This window comes from Colius striatus, chromosome 8 (genome assembly GCF_028858725.1).
Source record: "Colius striatus isolate bColStr4 chromosome 8, bColStr4.1.hap1, whole genome shotgun sequence".
Taxonomy (NCBI): domain Eukaryota; kingdom Metazoa; phylum Chordata; class Aves; order Coliiformes; family Coliidae; genus Colius; species Colius striatus.
Genome location: NC_084766.1, coordinates 25,633,402 through 25,654,276, shown reverse-complemented (window position 1 = coordinate 25,654,276; position 20,875 = coordinate 25,633,402). Strand labels below are relative to the sequence as shown.

Here is a 20,875-nt window from a genome sequence, read left to right as displayed (position 1 = left end):
CATGCACACATTTCCAAGGTTGCTTGATGCTGGAAGTCTGACTTTGAGACAAGGGATGTTCCCAAACCAGTGAGCACCTCCAGCCACCAGCACCTGACCTCCGCTGCCACTCGGGCTCAGCTTCCCCATCGTCAGGGCCGGCATGTGCTGTCTGTGGGCCTGCAGACAGACAGCCACGAGGCCTAAGCCTGGTCCTGCTGCAGTTTCTTACCCTCTGCTCTGGTCCATCTCCTCCCAACCGGCCAACTGGGAGGAGATGCTGCCCTAGGGCTTCATAGCACCCAGCACCAGCTGCCTGGCCCCTTGTGAGCTGGTAAACAGCCACAGGCATGGCTGCACCCTGCTCTGGGAAAGGGCAGATGCTGCTGAATCATCTGGCTGGTATTTATGTCCTAACAGCTGCTTCGGGCCATGCTACTGCACCCAAACCCCTGACCCCCCACCCCCACCCCACAGCTTCACCTGGGCTGCTGGCAGTGGGGCAGCCCCCTCCCTCCTCACCCCGCTTCGAGCCCCTGCACAAGTCAGGGTCCCCTGAGACCCAAGACACTCAAAACCACCACCCTGGACAAGCCTTTTGGCTTCTTTCAGATGTGTCACTGGGCAGCCTGGTCACCAAAAAGTGGAAAGGATGAGATGGCCATGCCCACGGGAGAGCCAGAGGGACCTCAGCATCTGCCACCAGGTTCTGGCTGTCTAAGAGTGGGCAGCCACTGGGAACACCGAGGCACAATGCTGTGCTGCTGTAACAGCTCAGGCTGTGTAGGGTCTCTGCCCTACCTCTGGTGCCGCTCAGGGTCTTTGCACAGGGAGAATCAGGACAGGAGGGTCACTGAGTGCTCAGAGGGCAGCTCAGGGGAGTTGGGAACCAGCAGCTCCATCTCCCTGAGGTGGAGCGGGTCAGCAAGAAAGGAACTGGTGGCAGTAGAAAGCACGAAGCTTTCATGGCTGTTCCCACACTGTCCTCCAGAGACTCCACAAAGCAGAAGCACAGCTTGCAAAGGTGGGAAGTGAGGGCAGCAGGCACAAGCCCGAGTGTTTCCACCACACAGACTTGTTTTGAGGGGCACAGCCAACCTCGCCGTGCTCTGCTGGGCCAGCTGCACTGCAGGGCTCAGAACAAGAGCCCTCCAACTTGCAGGGGCTCTGCTCTGCACCAGGCAGCGGCTGGCCCGGGGCTGTGCCGGAGAGTCCAGGAGCAGCAGGCAACACTCGGCATACCTACAGGCTCGGCGGGGCACAGCGCCAGCGGAGCTGAGTAAGCACAGACCCTGGGACACAGCTGTTCAGCCGCTGAAAGCAAACCCAGAAACAACCCGGCAGCCTGTGCCCACCCACCCCTGCCCCGGCACAGACACTGCAGCGCTTGCACCACCGGCACACGGCCCCGGGCCCATCTGATAAAAACAGATCTGTGCTGCTGCGAGGGACGGGAAACCAGCTCTGAGATAAAACAGGGGGTTCATCCTGGCCTTCCCAGGCTGCCTGCTGTCGGATGCTGCAGGGCTTGGTCAAGCCAGGATGCTGGACTGCCACCCCTCCCAGCACAGGCCAGGCTTCTCCTAGGCAACCAGCAGAAGAAAAAAATATAAAGGGAGGGGGGCTTAATCCACCCTGGGATGTTGCACAGAGAGGGTGAAATGAGGGCCAGAAGGCAGCAGGCTTCGGGGAGAGGCAAGGGGAGTTTATTCACCTTAGCGGGACCGTGCCCTGGCTCCATGCCACGCTGTGCCGGGAGTGGGTCACAGAAGAACGAGCCTGGCCGGGGCATGCGGAGGGAGGAGGATATTTGGCTGTGGGGGCCTGGGCTGTGTGGGATGGGAAATCAGCACCACATGCCCGGGCTGTGAAGGGTGCCCAGGCAGCTCAAAGCTCCCAGCAGCAGCAGCCAGCCCAGCCCAGCTGTATCTTTTCTTCAGCCTGCTGATTTTGCCTCTGCCCTGGAGGCTTGCTCAGGTTTCCTGCCCAAGAAAGTTTTTGGTGACTACACCTAACACAGAAGGTGAACTGCTCCTCAGCATTCCCTAGCCTCTGGATAGGTAGGTACGAGCTCTGAGAGCAGGCTGCCAGGAAGCACCAAGACACTCTCCTTCTCCATCTTCAGCCGACACCAATCCACCGGGTTGTCCAACACCACGGCTGCGGGGAAAACCACACAGGTGTTCCTGGAGGGTAAGTTCACACTGCTGGAGCCAGTGGCAAAGCCCAAGGCCAGGCTGCGGTACCTGCTGGCCCCGCTGTGCCGTGGGCCCTGTGGCTGAGGCACCGCAGGCTGCTCTGCAGTGGTTGTCCCCAGGAGACACACCAGGAGCACATTGGGTCCGTGCCCCCGAAGCCCACTGCAGCAGCCAGAAACGTGCCATGTAAGTAGCACCCCGCAGCCTCAGCCTCCAGCAAAAACAGGCTTCAAGTATTACCAGCATCAACACTTGTACAGGTGTAGAACAAAGCAACCCACAGAGTGGCAGATTGACACTAATTTGCTCTCAATCGTGCAGCACTGTTCGCAACTCAGTTTTGAAATGACATGTTCACAACTCCCATAAAACACTTGCCCCTTTGAGCTGGACACAGGTAGGTTTTGGGGCTCAGGTGTTACAGATGTGCACCTGCTCGTGGGCTCAGCCTCCAGAATATTACACCCACAGTGTGCACATGGAGAAAAGCTGTTTGGGCTGTGTTGGCTTTCTACAAAGGGGTACAGGTGAGGATCGAGCACCCTTCTCAAGCTCCAAAGCTGGAGCTAGGGGAGTCCTCTGCCTACTTATGTTCTTTCCCCTGAAGAGGCACCAGCTGGGATGTCTCCAGGGAGCTCATCTGTCCGCTGTCCTGCCCTGCACCACTCCTCACACCACCCAGTCCAGGTCTAAGAGCCTGAAGCACCATGAGCCCCACTGATAGCCCTACTCTTCCTCCAGCACATGAGCTCAGGAGACATGGTTTGTGCCTGGTTTGTTTCTTTATGGCCTTAAAAAGTCTGAAAAACCTCCAGAAGGCATAAAACAAGCACATCATGGCTTCTTCCCGACTTTTTAAGATTACAAACACCAACTCAGCTTACTGGTACTCACCTGTCCAGAGAAGCAGCGAGAGGTTCCCCTGCCCTTAGCGGGATAGGAAACAGACTTTTCTCTTATGCCATCAGAAACACTGTCAGAGGGTGTCCCACTGGCATGGGGCTGTCCCCAGGATTTACAGCAGTAAAACCCCACTCTGTAAAGACTGCTGTACTCTTCTAGCTTCCTCTGTGGTGTGTGGAACAAAGCCAGGTGCCCACACATACAGACTTCCTATGGCTGGCACTGGGATCTTTAATTCTCTTCTCAAAAGACACCCATGGTGGGTGACCACGGCCGGGTGGGCTCTGGGCACACACAGCCTCTCTGTTCCCACTCACGCTCCAGGCATTTAGAACAAGGTCTCCTGAATCCAAACCCAAGTCTTTCATTCTCAAGAGCACCCTAAGACACAACGTGAAGAGTTGCCTTCAGCAGCAGCTCTGATGGAAGAGGAAGGCTGGGAGTGAGGTTCTCCCAAGCCCTGTGAAGTAAAAGCACTCTCCTCAGACGTGTGGGTGGGATACTGAGATAAGCACCACTTGTTCTGCTCTGTCATCTCTATCTAGCACAGTGCTAAATACTTCCAGTTTCAAAAAAACCAAACCAAAACCACAAACTACAGACAAATCTTGTTCTGAACTCTCAAAATGATACACATACACACGGGTCAGTTATCAGAAAAAGGCATTATATTTTGGTTTCCACCTTATTTAAAATGGATTTTGGTTTTCAGTCAATCAAATCTCAATATGTCCGAGCTCTGTTTTCACTTTTTCCCCCATAACAGCAATGATCTGCACGATCATAATTATAAAAGGTATGGGGAGAAAACCCGAGAACAAGATACGTAGTCTGAACTGTGCTCTCTTCCACGGGAGCGCTCGAGGGAATGTTAGTTTCAGCTCTTCTCTTTTTTTTTTTCTTTCTTTCTTTCTTTTCCTTCAGGTTGTTGCTAACAAAATCTCTACCGTTTATCAAAGCAAAGCTACAGTAAATTTTCTTGCAGTCTTACAGCAGGTTTTCATATTACCAGTAGGACTCGCATGCATGGATGGCAATCACACACACACACTCACAGACATTATACAGTAGCCAGTTGCCACCATAACAAACAAAAAACAAACAAAGAAAGAAAAAGGAAACAGACATTCATTTCTTTTAAGTGGTCAACATTGGAATCGCACCGAATTTCTTGATTAGAAAAAGAAAAACAAAAAGATGAAAGAAAAATACTGCGCAGGTCGTCCACATCCACAAGGTAAGTCCTCCCTTCGCCACGGACGGAGCTCTCGTCTCCTTTTGTTCAACATGCATTGCTGAAGCTTGAAGGCACGCTGGCCAAAGAGAGCCCTGTTCTTTGATTTTTTTTTTTGTCATCTAACTCAAGTGTGCTGCTCTCGGGGTGCAAAAGAAGGGGGGGGAAAAAAAACCCAAACAATAAAGCCAAGCCCTTTTGCAGCACACCGGGAAAAGGTCACTCGGAGACCACAGTACTTGGAAGGCAGCCCAGCTGCCTGGATTCTACTTCTAACTGTGCTCTTAGAGGCATTGAAGGAATACACTTGTCTTTAAAAACGACGTATAAAGGCATGTTTCTGCAAACCCCTTCTTCTCCAACTGCTTATGGCAGCCTAATGCTCCTTTCAGAAGAAAGTGGTCCTTCAGTGAGCAGCTTCGAGTGGGAAGTTCCCTGCCTGCCGTCTTACACGCTGAAGCACCGGAGAGGATGGGGCTGATGTGTTCAGGCATTCATCAGCTTCAGGAAAACTCAACACCAAATACAAACAAAACAAAAGGAAAGCTAAAACGAAAAGAAATCCCCAATGCCTCAAGAGCACGACCTCAAACCAGAACTCTTGGGCTACTGACTGCTGGCACTGTCAGAAGCTGCTTGCTTCTGGGAAGACACCTGGAGGTTGGAGCCTTAACGGTGATCTCGCATCCTCCCAGGGTGAGATTTGCTGGGCTTTACTGATTGCGAGATAAAGCAGTGTTTCGGAAAACTAGAACCAACAAACTTGTAATAACCATCACCAAAATCACCATTAGGAATATCCCACTTGTTAGGTCTCATTGAGAAACACCAGTCCCTGTCCCACGGAGCAGGACGAACACGATTAACGAAACCCAGAGCGACCCGTCCCCCGCAAGCCGGGCCTTCGAGGACTAGTCCCCGAATCATATTGAGGGGGAGAAAGAAAAATAAACTAAAAAGAGAAGGTCGTATCACCTTTTCCTCCTGTGAAAGTTTTAATCCTCTTATTCCATTTTTTATTTCTCTGCGTTTTTCCCTCGATTCTCCCTTCTGCTCTGCTGCCTTAGCTGGGGGAGTTATTGGTACAAGAGTTTGGAGAGTCCTGCTCGTTTATTGTGTTCAAGAGTACACAGAGCGGCTGCCGGGGCAGGTGGTGGTGGCCGTGCTCGCGGGGCTGCTCTTCCGCGGCACTGAAGAGCCCTTCCTCCTCGTCCCCGTGCGGGCGGCCGCTGCAGCTGTCACAGAAGTCCAGGGGCCCGTCCAGCGTGTCGTCGATGAGCCCGTCGAACTCCTTGAGGTCGTCGTCGTGATGGCCCCGGTTGCAGACGCAGACTTCGATGCCCGAGTCGCCGGTGAAGCGGCGCTGCCTGCCCGGCGTCTTGTCCTTGGCGTCGGGAATGGCGCCGCTCTGCTCTAAGCTCTCAGAGCTGTAACCTTTCAGCAGTTCCTCCTTGCACTCCGTATCCTTATCGGGCCCGGGCCTCTCCACCGGCTCGGCTCCCGTGCTGGTGCCGCCGGGCTCGATGCGCTGCATTTTGGCAACCGCTCGCTCGCCCAGCGTGGTGGCGGAGGGCTGGGGGTCGCCGAGGCTGGGCGGGCCGGGGCTGTCGGTGCTGCCGTTATTGCCGCTGGGTGCTGCCGAGCCGCTCTGCGCCGGCTGCAGGTTTCTTGGCGTGTCCGGGATTGTGCTACTGCTGCCTGCTGGGACGCACTGCTGATGTAAGGCACTGTATGGTGGCGGAGGGGTCGGCGGGCGGTTCACCACTTCCTCGTAGGGAGGTAGTAAGTAATTTGGCAAAAACCCTAAAAAGTGGGAGACAAGGAGAAGTTATTTCACAAACCGCTTATCTCGGGAAACGAGTCAGTAACACAGGTCGGCATCTGTCATCTACTAGCACCTTCCCGCCAAAGAGCTCAACGGGATTTACACAGGGTCCCAAAGCTCTTAGAGAAGCAGCAGTCACGGCACCGGTTGCCAACAGCAGCCTGATCTCCCGGCTCTCAAGTCTACACTTTGGGCTACTAGGCAAATCCACACCATGTACCTCAATATAGCCCCATAAACCACGCCAAGGGATAGCCTGCGTTGGCTGTGGGGACCAACGTGGGAGAGAACTTGCCAGACTTTTCCAACACTGGCTTCTCAGACGAGTTTCACATTCGAGAGCAAAGACCTCAACTCCCAAAGCTTTGTGTAAATATGAAGAGATACAAGCACTTCCAAGGCTTTTGATTGTTTAGTGCTGGATGCAGTGTGGTCAGAATAAATTGTCAGTGCTGGCAAAAGTTTGGTTTATTTTACTTCCACCCCCTCACATCTATGAAAGATCTTGTTTTATTTCTGAAGACGCCACAAAACAGTCTATAGAGACAGAATGGACTTAAATGCTGGAAACATTTAAAGGCAGCACTGCAGTTTTCCATGTGCAATTCTTTATCCCTGGGGCTGGGGAGGAAAAGGCTGCAAGAGTTCAGCAAGAAAAGCCAGTTCACACATGCGATTCAACAGCCCATTACAGGAAACTCAGTTGGGGTACCTCCAGCCAAAAGGCTGAGATTCACTGCTCTAGCACAGCTTGAAGGAGAGCACAAAGGCCTTGTACCTCCTCTGAGCTGCAGGCAGCAGGTCCTTCATGCCAAGTCCTAGGGCTGCTCACCAGCAGCATGGTCCAAGGACTGCAGCACAGGGTGGGAGCCAGCATGGTCTTTGCTGAGGCATCACTTCCACCCAGCCCATGTGACCAAATTTCATGAAGCCACTTCTCATCTCTCAGTCCCACCAGCAGCAAATGCAGGCTGGAAAGGAGGAGCATCCATAAAGTCCTGAATGAGGTATTTTAAGAACCTTCCCAGAAAACCACCCAGGGAATCCCTGCACTCACAGACCCAAATCATGGGTGGGCGTGAAGGTGCTGTAGCTGGTGTGGTTCAGCTCCAGACTCAAGAGGGCTCAAATGTGTCCAGCAGCTGGAATATGCCACTTCCCCTCTACAAGGCAAGGTCAGCCAACCTCTTGCTGAGCCCAACCACTGCACCCCCCACTTCACCCAACACAAGAAACCTCGACCTGGAGGGAAAACGGCGTGAGATACCTACGGAAGTAAAAGGGCAGAGCTGAATAGTTGTGGGCTTCCCGGTAAGCGATCAGGTTGATCTCGTGTTGCCGCTGCTGGGCCTGGAGACGATGCTTGGTGCGTCGGTGATGGCAAACACAACAGCAGCTGAGGATGATGATGATGGTCCACACCAGCCAAAACCCTGCAGAAGGGGAGAGCAAGTGTTAGCCACAGTGCAAGAGTCACATGCAAACCCTGGAAACCCCACAGAGGCGAGGGAGAAGATCATGAGAAAGCCTGGATTTGAACCCCAGACCACTCTAAAGGCAGAAATGTCAGGGGGCTTCAGCACAGACCTGCCCGTGAGGGTGACTGTTGCTCTGGCAGCCTTGACACAGTCAGGTAACTCTGCACACACTTTGGTGCAACATGGAGTATGTTCAATAGGTAGAACCATGGAGGAGAAGGAAACGTGGAGACGTGGCTAAGCTCTCACCCACCATCACTCCCAACACTTGGATATCATTTCTTCTAGCCAAAAATATGAGCAGAGCTGTGAACTGCATTTAACTTGTCTCCCACAGCTGCTTCAGTTTCAAAATAACAATCAAGACACAAAAGACACTCTGCAGATTGACCACAGAAGAAGAGAAAAACCCCAAGCACTATGTTTTGCTTTTGTTTTGCACTGCTCTTAAATTTTCAGCCCAAAGCCTTCATCGCTATGTTTGACAAAAACATATTCTTTTTACATAAACGTCTCAAAATATCTTTAAAACTTATTTTTTGTGTTTCATATCTTAAATTATGCAAACTTAAATTAAACTAATCCCCTACTCTGAACCCTGAAGAAACCGAACGTGCCCTGTGTGTGGCCACTGCAGCTTGCTGGGCACTGCTGTACCGTTCACACGCTGCTCCTTAAAGGGGAACTGGAAAACCGCACTTCCTGAATTCTCTCCCCTCCCTCCAACGTGGGGTGTAACACCCCTTTCCGTAAATCCCCCTTCACGCATGTGCACACTAGAAAAATGTTTCTGAGACACACTTCCAAGAGCTACAGCATGCACTCCAGGGTAGGCTTTTGTCACCCACAACCTCAGCCCTACCTGCCTCAGAGGTGGCTGTAATCTCTATATTTTTTAAGCTCAGTTTTTGCAGTGAAGGATACCGGGGTTCCTGTTTTAGGAACACACAGGTCTGACACCATTCCTCAGCAGAGGTCACAACAGTGGTTTTCTTTCAGTAAGAGGAACAGGGAACTTCTGGAGAGAGGCTAGCACAGAGACACAATAATGATCAGGGGACTGGAGCATCTTCCTTATGAGGAAAGCCTGTGGGAACTGGGGCTGAGAGGGGATGTCATTAATATTTACAAACATCTAAATGGTGGGTGTCAGGAGGCTGGGGCAGCACTTTTCTTTCTGTTATATCTAGTGACAGGACAAGGGGTAATGGGATGAAGCTGGAACACAAAAAGTTCCATTTAATCGTACAAAAAAACCTATTTCACTGTTGAGGTGAGGGAGCCCTGGCACAGGCTGCCCAGGGAGGGTGTGGAGTCTCCTTCTCTGGAGGTCTTCAAAACTCACCTGGATACGTTCCTATGCGACCCGATCTAGGTGGACCTGCTTCTGCAGGGGGCTTGGACTAGACACCTAAAGGTCCCTTCCAACCCCCACCATTCTGTGATGCTATGAAGAGCTCTCTGCCACTCTTCAGTATTTCCAAGTAGACAAAATAAGGACTCCTAGTGATACAGCCCATTTTCAGTGTGGTCATTCTGCCCTGGGAGATCACACTTTTTGTCTCCTCAGGAAAAAAAACCCCTCTAGCCCCACCTTTACAATACCTTGATGTTTTCAGCATCCCCTGCTGAGTTGGCCATGTTTTCTATGCTAAGAGCTGGGTGGGGAAAGGTGAACAGTTTAGGAATCTGAAGAATGAGAGGAGTATCTGCTCTGGCTCAGGACAAAGTGTAGTTGACCCATATCATCCTACCTCCCAGTCCTGAACTGGGCTGCCTCAGAGCGCTTGGAGCTGGGACATTCACCTCACTGTGTTGTAACCCAAATACTTCTGTATTTTGGCACAGCAAACTGAAATCCCTCCTGCCTTGTGTAACTAATTTACCTAATGGACTTATACCCAAATTTATCAAAATCTACTGTCAAAGGAAGGTGTTACTTGTTCTTTGTTTTTTTTCTTCCCCCTTTGCTTGGCTGAAAAATCAAGGCTTCTAGGCAGTTTTTCCAGCCAGCCTGCTCAGCTGTAGGGCAGATAGAGAAGTATCAAGAAGTCCAGAGATGGGCAACAAAGCTGGGGAAGGGTCTGGAGAACAAGTGTTACTCAGCAGTAGCTGAGTGAGCTGGGAGTGTTTAGCCTGGGGAAGAGGAGGCTGAGGGGAGACATGATCACTCTACAATTACCCAAACGGAATTGCAGTGAAGTGGGAGTCAATGTCTCCTCTCCAGTAATGACTGACAGGACAAGAGGAAATGGCCTCAAGTTGTGCCAGGAGAGGTTTAGATTGGAGATTAGGAAGAACTTTTTCACCTAGAGGGTTGATAAGCACTGGCACGGGCTGCCCAGGGAGGTGATGGAGTCCCCCATCCCTGGAGATACTTAAAAGCTGTGTAACTGAGGTGCTGAGGAACATGAGTTAGTGATGGGCTTGGCAGTGTGAGACAAGGGGTTGGACTTGATATTAAAGGTCTTTTCCAATCATAATGATTCTATGAATAGCAGACAGAAGTCTGTGATCTTTGTTCCAAACAAGTAAAGGACAAAGCACTCAAGATGCCTTCTGCACTTCCTTCAAACTGAGCTGAGAAAGCATCCACTGCCCTCCAAACACCCTCTTGCCTCCAAAATGGTCTTTTATATAAATGAAAAGAATTGTTCTACTTCACCCTTCCTTCCAAAGCCAGGCATTCCCTTGCAGCCTCCCCACTACCATGCAAACCCAATACATGCCATCTCATAGTTTGAAAAATCCCACCCAAAACACTTTATTTCTTGCTGAGAGAGGGTCTCTCGGCTCCTGCTTGCCGAGGAAGCGAGAACACACTCATCAAAACCAGGCTGCTGGCACAGCACACCATCATGTACTGAAGCAGGCCTGCAGTTCATCTTCCAAGCACTCCTTATTTTTGAAGAGCAGACCGTGATTGTGCATTCAAAAACAATGGAAAATTACACCCAGGGATTTTAGCTACAGTTACAAAAACAGATGCTTTTTAACACATTTGATCACGTCCTTTCCCAAGGGTTTTAGATGCAATGGTAGCAAGCAGCACTTAGTTAGTTAAGATGTCCTGGAGAACTGCCACTGTTAAGCAATCTCAGCTGTAGCAGCCGAATTTTTCTGCAGGGAATAACTGCTCCCACCCAAGCCTCCATCCAGAAGATTAAAAAAGTATTTCTTTAGAAAACTTCTCTACCCATTCCAAAGAAATCTCCAAGTGCTTCGCTGACAAACCGACGCACAAGCTCAGAGTAGGGGTCAAAGTAAGCTCAGCCATTCCTGGGAAGACGTGCGGCAACTCTGTAAACAACAGGCAGTAACAACATAAAACAGTTTAGGATAATAAATTAATGTTGGATCCTACTGAAACCACAGGTGGCATTTTAAGTAAATAGACCATAATTCACTGGACTGCAGTCTGGCCACGGTGCCAGGAACACCACCTCCACTCTCGTGCAAAGGGTCTATGCGTGCTCCCAACCACAAGTGGATGAGATCTGTTGCTTTTTTATGGGAATTTCCAGAAAAAGAGCCCACTAATACCACATTACTGCCTCGTTTCATTAACCGCTGACACTTCCTAGAGCTTCTAGGAATTACTCAACCCCTGACTCAGCATGAGCCCAAGGACTTGCCTGGATGATCAGTGGAGGTCAGCAGCATGTGCCCACCACAGCCATTTGCTGGCCTGGCTTCTTGCATCCCCTCTAACAGCTTTGCCCCTGTCCTGTCACAAAATAGCTCGTGTGCACCATGGGACTGAAGCTCCCCTGGCATATGGGCAGCTATAGGGACATCATAGGTGGTGAGGCACACGAGGGGATCCAGTGCCGAGAGAAGGATCGGGTGCAGCTCTGGTTGAAATGCCCAGCATGGTGCTGGGAGTCCAAGGCCTCCCTAAAAGGCTCTACAACATGCCCCAGTTACAACTTTGGGCACATCTGCAATTCTGGCTGTAGAACAGAAATACTGTAAAAAGACAAGCAAATATATGGTGTGGTCATTTATTTGGAATAAAGCTATGCCTATAAGGCCAAGTGCAATTGTAAATATTATGTCTAAAAGTATGGAGCGGACTGTGAAGAAGTCCAGGGCTGAGCTGTGCATTTGTACACCTGCTGAGGCTTGGCTTCAAACCAGCAGCAGGAAGGCATGCTGAGCAGACCACTGGCACACGCACCCAGTGGCTCATTTGGCAGGAGGGGAAAGGTGGGAATTTCAAATTCTCCCAAAGACAACATCACACGAGCATGAAACACAGAGGCTGAGCACAGGAGCAGTACACACTAACACCCTGTGCATGGCAAAAGCAGGGACCAGCTCTGCCTAGTGCTGAAAATGGGCGAGATGTGCAGAGGCAACAGAAGTTTATCATTTCAGAGGCCTCTAAAAGCCAAGGAAAACTGGGCATCTAGTTGCTTTCACTGTCCCCAAAAGCTCTTCAACACGTGCCTTCTTCTCAAACGGACATGAGTTGGTTTTCAGCTGCATTGTGCTGAGCTACCGCTGCAGTCAGTGGAAAAGGAGAAAAGGTTGGGAGACACTGAGCACCCTGAGCCAAGTTTGTCATTTAATGTCCAATTTGAGAGCACTTCCCACTGCCAACCTGGCAGTGACCACTGGGAACAAGAGCTCGCAGCGATCTGAGGGTGACAGGACAGGCAGAGAGCAAACGGTCTGGAAAAACAAGTGCTGACAAAGAGCATCAACAGAAGTGATGCACTAGCTTGGAACTAAGCATGCACCAAGGGACTGCTGGACTTGAAGGTAATTTCAGGCTTGCTCTTGGTTTATGGAAGAGTCAGAAGTTGAAAACACTCTCCAGTCCAAGAAAGGCTGAGTCCCGAGGAACACTGCTGTACCTTCTGTCAACGGGTGGATAGTGATGGAACCAAAGGGTGAATCAGACACAGCCAAAGAGATGAGTTTTGCCAAAAGATTTCCCTGCCAGAGCATCAAAACATTTCATAAAAAAAGAAGTACCAACTTCTTACCCAGCATCAGAGAGGCTCAGAGCTGTATGTAAGCAATACACGAGCGCCAGGCTCAGAGAGTCAGGAGCTGCAGAAAGACCCAGGAACAGAGTTAGCTCCCATGAAAGCCATCTTTTGCAAGCAGAGGAAATACTGTAAAAGGAAAAGCCTGCTGCATTTACAGAGTCCTTGGGAAAGGGAGTCCCATCACATGGTCACCCACCAGAGATGTTTTCTACTAGCTGTCAAAGAACACGCCAGGCTTAAAGCTTCAAAACAAACTTTTCTTTTTACTTTATCTGTAGTTTTTAGTCAAACTTGAGAATAATTACGAATAAAAAACCTCAGAGTATTCCCTCCTCATTAAAAAGGGGGAAGCAATGTTCAGTCTGATGCTATACTGTATTTTCTGTCTGGGATGGTGCCATCAGCATTCCCGTTGAGGGAAGCTCCTTTTATCCTGTGCAAAATGGAAAACATTTTCTGGAGCATTCCAAGTGTAGAAACAGAGAAATCTGCCCTCAAGTTCATGGTAAACTTGGGCAAATGCCATCACTCTGTTGGCAGGAAGTCCCCTAAAACCAAGCCAAAACATACTGCAAAGTGGTTTTGTGTCTGCCTGACAAGCATCTGGGCAATAGCTTTGGCTTCACAGGAGCTGGTTCTGAACAGAAGGAGAAGTGGGACAAGTTCATTGACTAGAAAGTGATGTCCCAAATGGTGGCCTCACAGTCAGCCATGGCTGGAAAAAAACAGAACACTTTCACAGGGCCAGTGCTATCATCAAAAACAGGAGAGGGATTTAATTGGTACCACAACCCGGATGCATTTGGGTTTAATAGTGCCCTTGGCAAAGAGACTGCATCATCTCCTGCCACTTCAGACACTAGTCTGTACGAGTCAGTGATGCTGCCCAAGAATGCCAGATGAAGGATCCAGGCCATAGGCCTATGAACTTTTTAAGAAAGAAAAAAAGAAGAAGCTGCTGAATGTTCTGGTTCTCTAGTGCCCATCCCTTCTGTACCTCCTGCTGCCTCCTCCACCTCTTGTGTCAGCACAAAGTCGTACCCAACTGTGGTTTGAACTGGTTTGAGGGAACCAGAGCAGGTTGGAACTCATCTGCCAAACACAATAGCAGCCAGAGAAAGACTATGACTTTCAGTGACAGTTTTATGTCAGTTTAAATTAGTGGAACTGCAGCCTGAGCCTGACCACACTGCAGGAAAAAGTTATTGAATATTTGTAGAGTACAATGGCAAAAGAAAAAAAGCTGACAACAGCTTCTCCAACTCCTGCTCACTTGCTCCCAGCCTGGTAACTCAGACAGAGGGCGATGGACAGTAACTGCAGCTGGTTTCTAGTTTTCATAATAGTATTCAGTATACATGGTACACTCACTGCCACCAGGTAAGATGGAAAAAGACAGAAGACTCTCTTGCTTATCTTACAATAAGAGTCAATCTTTAGGCAGTAAATCTGCAGGCACTGTTTTTATGCCTCTCTCCTGGGGAGGGAGCCTTTAAAGAGCAAATGCTCCTATACTACAGAAGACACATTTGTAAGCCCAGTCGTTTTGAGCTGACTTACTCCTCCCAAGACATTTGTGTTGGTAAGATGCATATTGAACAGTGGTGTAACAGACACTGGAGTAGAACATCCAGCTGAGACCCTGTCCAGAACATCTGGGAACAGATCTGGAAAACAGTCTGCACCAACAGACCTGGATATTTGGTGATGAGCTGGGCTGGAGGTACAGAAGGTAAGGATTGAAACAGCACCAGCAAGCTCTCTTGCCTTTCAATGCTGTTTGACACGGGTGGAAGCAGGTTACATGGAGCAAAAGTTAGCATGTGCAGTCAGACTATGACAGTCAGCTTGCCTTCACCTTTGGATCTGTGAATTTTAACGAGGCACATGAAAACAAGCATAAAATGATTTTGCTGTCTGGATTAGGCTACAAAAAGTACAAAGAAACCAGGAAATAACTCCTTCAATGACTCTATTTATCACGAGTTTCTGCATGGTTGTGACATCTGTTTTGTTTGCCCTGTACTTTCAGCTAAGCTTTGTCATGGGAGGGTTATTGCTGAAGCACCACCTGAGGAGCAGCAGCTGCCGAAGGTGAAGTTTGATACACCCAGTAAAGAGAAAGCAAGTCCAACCGTGTAGAAGGCTGGGTGAAAGGCAAGGAACAGGGAAATACCTCTATGAAAAAGGATGTGGTTATACTGAAGGGTGAGACAACAGGGTGTGAGGAAGAAAATGTGGGACTGATGTATCGACTGAGGGTTTTGGAGACTACAGTAAAGTCTTGGAAATGAATTCCTATTCTAAGGCAACCTGGAACACGTACGTGGTACAGCAGTTGCTTTAGTTTTAGCAACTAACTGGATCATTGCCAAAATTTTCTGGCAGCACACTTTTTGGGGAAAAGAGCTGTCTAAAGATTCCAAAGGGAAGCGTGCAGAGATGAGCAGAATGTTCAAAATCAGCAAAAACATCAACTGTGCTGCCTGCAAACAGAACATTTTTTCCTGTACAGCTGTTCCACTGGGACCCAAACACTCAACATCTTTTTTTTTTAATCTTTTTTTTCCCCCATTTCAAAAACAGAGGAGCTCAGTCTCACTGCTAAAGCAGCCAAAATGAAGCAAAATAGACACATCCAACAGCTGAATATTCATTCATCACCAGCACTGGTTTGTTGTACAGTACCTAAACGACTCAAGGCCAGCTAAACCCTCCAACTTTGAAACCCTACAAATGAGATCTGCACACAGTGACCAGCTGCCTGTTTCCATGCTCCACGAGTCCTGAAGCACAGTGTACTATTCTTCTAACCACACCATGCAAAATATTTTCTATAGCTTTCCTTGCTGTGTTAAGAGCCTCTGGAATCATCTAACTTCAGGCTGGTCCTCAACTGGCAGAGAGAGACACAAGGATGGATGTCAGGAGATCTGGATTTGGTTTTCAATCCACATTATACACTTAATCTTGGGAAAATCCAGAATGTCTGAGCTGTAATTCTTAACCTGTAAAATGCAGGAACTGTATCCTGTTGATTACCTTCTCTCCTGTACTTTGAAAAGTGGTATTTCGAAACATTTGAACACACCTATCAGGTATGGACATGTGAAAACTCCAGTAAATCAAATCACATCACAACAGACCTGAATAAAAGCTGTTAGTAAGCAAAATCCAGCAGCTGCTGCCATTCTCCCAAGACCACAATCTCTCTCTTGGTCTCAGTGGACCCCAAAGAAATTGTTAGGCTGAAACACTGAACCAGCTCAACCACCACCCAAACACCTTTCCCTTTGTGTGGAAATGCAACAGTAAAGCCCTTCCTTCCCTTTTACTTTTTATGATTCTATTTCAAGAAAATTAAAAGACATACTCCACTTTCCCCCCACATGTTACCAGCTACCAAGTTTGAGCTAAGATCTAATTAGACCTTTATATAGCTATTAGACCTATGTATGTAAATCTGGATGTGGTTTTATTATTTAGCAAGTTGGCACTACTTTTAATTTTTATTTTAATAAGAGATGAGTGGGGAATCTGAACTGCTCTGTTATCTAATTTTAAACACAGGCTGTCCACCTGCTTGGCATATCATGTTCTCCATTCCTCCACTCCAACCCTTAACAAAATAATACCTTGATTTTGCATCCTATTCCACTGCCCTCAAGGACTGGGTTATAATTACTGCAACCTTTTTTGATGTCTAGAAATGCTGAGATCAACCATTTTCAAGACAAACTTCCCTCAAATTCTTAAACAGAGAAAAAGATCCTTTTTACAGCAAAACCTCCAAGTGGCCACAAGACAGGATCACATTTCACAAGGCATGTCCATCAAAGTCAGACTGGTTTTCTTCTCCATTTCAAATGCTGCCCTCCTCTGCTGTTTTACCTTACAAAGCTGTGGCAGTAAATAAATCCAGGATTTAATTCAACAGGACTAGCACAAAGGTCTGTTTCCAGGCACACAAAAACACTGGTGGTCTGAGAAGGTCAAGGGGAGCAGAAACTTCTCAAAAACTACTTCAGTACACGCATACACTGGTTAAAATCAAAACACAGAACCATGAAGCCATACTTAAAAGGTGTTGTTAAGTTAACTGTTCATTAACCAAAAGTTATTATTAACTTTTAAAAAGCTAATCTACTCCCAAGCATGTAAAGCTGTTGCTCTCCACACCATCAATTCACTGCTTATATTAAGACTATTTACATATTCCATCACTGCTATTCACCTTGAAGGCCTTAAGAGTGCCTTACCACATGCACCCACCAAAGATAATCAACAGTTCCTGGGAGCAGCAGGTAAGTCCTGCCACTGTGGTTAAAAGCTTTAGAATATGAATTTTCCTTTAAAGGACATGCCCTGCCTGTGCCTTCTCCCCTCCCCATCCCAGAAACTTTTTCTAGTACTCATTCTAGCAAAGCAAGTTTTGAAAACACTGATCAATTTTAAACCTGAATTTGTAGAAAGCCTAGAAGAATAGATCTCATGTTTGCATTATTCCCCTCATCGCAGTGTGGTTGGTATATGATGCTCTCTGCAATGCAGAAGGAATGTGACTCTCAATGCAGATACCCATTCCTCCCAAGGAACCACCCAGCAGTGTGTGTCACTAACATGTTTATTCTGTGATCTCAGGGCGACCTGTGTGCTTGCCCTCGAAAGAAGCCTGAAATATTCTGCTTCCTTCTAACAAATCTTCCAAGAATTTTTATGATGCAGCTAGGCACTGCCAAGTAGAGAAGTCTGTGCCACACTGAGAGCTCAAGGATAGTTGTTAAAGTAAAAACATTCCATTAAAATGGCAGGGGGCTATTGTTCAGGCTGTATTGTTTGCATGCAACTCAATTAAGCTTCTGCTTTCAAGAAGCTGCTTCTTTCAAGATGTCCATGGGAGGAACATGGCGACTGTGGAACAAGCTCCAGTGTGCAGCTGTACTCCATGCTGTTGCTCAATTTAGATTCTGCTTGTCATAATCTGTAAGCCCTTGCATACATGCATCTTCCTCTGCATTCCCACCCACACAAGCCCAAAGCTGGGTCTGACCTTCCCCACTCTGCTTTGTCTGTGCATCCCCATATAGCCCGAACAAATTCCAGCCATCTGTCCTGTGCTGCTTAACCAGGCAATCCAAGACAGCCATGTATTCATCCCCACTTCTCAGTCTGCTAGGGTCTATGGAGCTGCCCTATTGGTCCTGAATTCTTCTCTGAACTGTTTGGAGACTTCTGAAAATAAACTTGCTGTAAAAGGTCTGCCATACATCCAAATCGACACAGCCAGTCACTGCAGCCTCATGCATAATGTCTCTTGAAGGAGTCCATTACAGTCCTGTTTAATTTACAGCCACGTCCTCCATGCTCCACTCGATCATTTGAAAAGTAAAAGCCTGTTTCTGGACTAAAGGATGAAGTGTCAGCTATTCCTGTCCTTGGATCCTGGCTAAATGACAGTCTTTGTATGTATATTTACACACACACACATACACTACTTTGAGAAAGTGAAACTGTGGGCACAGCAGAGGGATTAAGTACATAGCACAGTTGCATAAAAGCTACAAGTTACCATTGGGTGTGGTAAGCAGTATCTCCAGTTTCTAGTGTGAGCTACAATGTTCAGGAGTTCCACATTTCCAAATTCTGGTAGCACAGATCCCTTCTCAGCCTAGGCTCCTGGCACTACAACAGCATGTCAATATCAATGTTCAGTCCTTTGTGATGCTCCTCAAGACAGGAAGACACCATCAGACCAGCACAACTCAAAGTTTGATGTGAAAAGTCAGTATTTCTTACTTTCCCATCCTTTCAAATTCTCTTTTTTTCCCCACATATTTTTATCAGTTTTGCTGACCTGCTTTGACCTGTTATCTAAAGAGACTTTGCAGGTAAAATGACTCAAGCTCTCACTAGAAACATGGGTAGTTTTAAATCCCACATTTTGGGAAAGAGGAGATAAGAGGGGTTACAACGGGCAAAGTATGTTCCTTACAGCCTACAGTATTCAACCACTGCCAGCCCACAGGATTTGCCCAAGACCCCTTCCACCCGAGGAGCTGGGCTCTGAACACGACTTGTCCTGAAAAGCGTAAACGTCCTGGCCCCTCTCCTTAAAGAACAACTCCAAAAACATAAATCAGATTTAAACGGTCAATATTGCAAAGGACTAAAGCAATAAGATGAAAGATACTGTGTTCATTCTCTGTTTCAGTGTGTCAAACTCTCGAGTTGTGCATATTGGCATTTATCCCTCAAGCATGGTTTCCTCACTCACATACAGCATTGAGTACCCTCAGGATCGCCCCAAATTGGTGAGAACACCAAACAGCGAATCTCCATGAATGTGGCAAGATGACCCACTACTCCTCAAGAAGCAGGCAATGCCCATTATAATACTCTTATTTCCCTTGCCACAACAGGTCAACTGTGGTTTGTGTTGCAGTGAAATGCAATGGCAATGCATAACAAGGGCTGAATGCAAACTCCCACAAGACACAAGCCAGACCTGTAGTATGGTATGAGAGCCATGCAGATTAGGAAGGGAAGCCATACAAAACAGAAGGACTTACACCAGAGTTCATAGTAGTAGTTGCAACACTGGGATTGTCCACAACAGTGGCCCGTTTCACATATGTAACTTTGATTGTTGACACCCATGCAGGTTTCCTTGTCCTAAAATTAAACAGACACACTTTTAAGATGCTTTGTCAGTATCTTCTATAGATGTTATCTTTTACTCAATGATCTGCAAGCATTTGAAAAGTCACAAGTTATGGTCTTGGGAAACTCTAAAATACATAAAGAGGTTAAAACACAGCTAAGGATCACCAAAAACCACACAGGACTGTTCAGAAGAGAAAAAAACCCCTGCATCTCAAAACTCATGAGTTAAATTGCTTTAGCATCTAGATAGCGCTGCTTTCTCATCATCCCTTTCCTTTTCCATTACCAGTTATCACGTTTGGGAGCCAGACATTCTCTTAAGGAAGAGATGTCATTTGTTCCACATTTTACACAATACCACTGCATTACTGGGGCTGAGTGCCAAGTGGAGGAAATGCATTCATAAACAGAACATTATAAGTTGTGAAAAGACTGCTTGGATTCATTTAGATCTAAATGATAATTACAGTATGTTCCAGCGAGATTCCAATCTAAAATGATTCCTTCGTAATTAGCCATGTGCTTTATATAAGATCAGCATTCCTGTAGAACTTCTTCCTGGAATAGCCAAGTAGTCCAGGAGCAGAGCCAAATCAGCTGTGCTGCATCACCCAGCAGGTCCTCAGGACACTTTAAGATGGAAAAGGACTACGGTGTGAGGTCTCCATCCCTCACGTGGTACAGTGCTTCACAAAATGCCGTGTTTTCCTGCTAGTCTGAAAACATTGGTGGGAAGAAGTACAAAACACAGGAAAACAGAGGCACTTTACAGGCTGTGGCTTGTGCATCATCTAATAGGCTCTGAGGCAACCTGGAAGTTAGAAGACACTGCACAGTTTCTTGAGAAACAAACTGATCTTAATAAAAACCACAGATGTTGTAAACAATCCCCTCCAAGTCTAAGTTTTTCACTTTCTTAACATTTATCATAAGGCAAAGAAAATGCAGGAAGACTTATACTGAAAGATGTGTTGAAAGAATTCTTTTTTAAGTACCACCTTTCAAAAAGCAAGCAAAAAAGCAAACAAAACCCCAACAAAATCCTACCAGCTAAAAAGAGCAGCAAACCCAGCCAGCAGGTTACGGGAATGTACACGGGTGGATTCCAACCATTGCTGAACTGCACCGTTCCTCTGTTTCACATGAGCACACCACAGCCACACTTCTTACAAGCCTCCCAGGAGTCACCAGACACACAAAATCCATTTCAAATGATGGATCTCCTCTGTGAACAAGTGATAGAAGGCAACAGTTTCAAAGCAGAGGAGTCCTGTGCTAAGTTCTTAAGGAGATTCAGTCTATTTGGGGATCTGGGGGAGCATCAGCAGTCCCCCACCAAGCAGCACCCTAAGGGCTGGAGTTGTACCTCCCAACACCAGGCCTGGGAGTCTCTCACCTGAGCATCCATCTTACAGCAGCAATTAAATATCTAAAAGCAGAACCACGTCCTACCACCTAAGGTTGAACAGAAAAGGTCCCACACTCAATTTTTGTCCTAAGAAGTCACATCAACTTTTTGAAAGGGTTTCCGATCTTGTGAGAGCACAATTCAGCAAATACAACTCAGCATCTGATGTGCTGCTTCCCCTCCTTCC

The 20,875-nt window shown here is 47.7% G+C and overlaps 1 protein-coding gene across 12 annotated transcripts in view; it reads right to left on the bottom strand.

Moving 5' to 3' along the window:
* Window positions 1-3,730: 3,730 nt before the first annotated feature.
* The window catches only part of WBP1L (WW domain binding protein 1 like), a 61,018-nt gene continuing 43,873 nt past the window's right edge, over window positions 3,731-20,875 (bottom strand). For 8 of the 12 annotated variants that reach the window (XM_062001301.1, XM_062001306.1, XM_062001303.1 and 5 more), the window contains 3 exons: window positions 19,187-19,289; window positions 7,411-7,572; window positions 3,731-6,117 (listed from right to left, as the gene is read on the bottom strand). In XM_062001301.1, the coding sequence (XP_061857285.1) occupies window positions 5,378-6,117; window positions 7,411-7,572; window positions 19,187-19,289 (1,005 nt within the window). In that variant the 3' untranslated portion in view covers window positions 3,731-5,377. Of the gene's footprint in view, window positions 6,118-7,410; window positions 7,573-10,813; window positions 10,918-12,611; window positions 12,679-19,186; window positions 19,290-19,747; window positions 19,983-20,875 lie in introns of those variants that run through there. The other 4 variants (XM_062001311.1, XM_062001309.1, XM_062001312.1 and 1 more) reach the window with 4 other exon arrangements.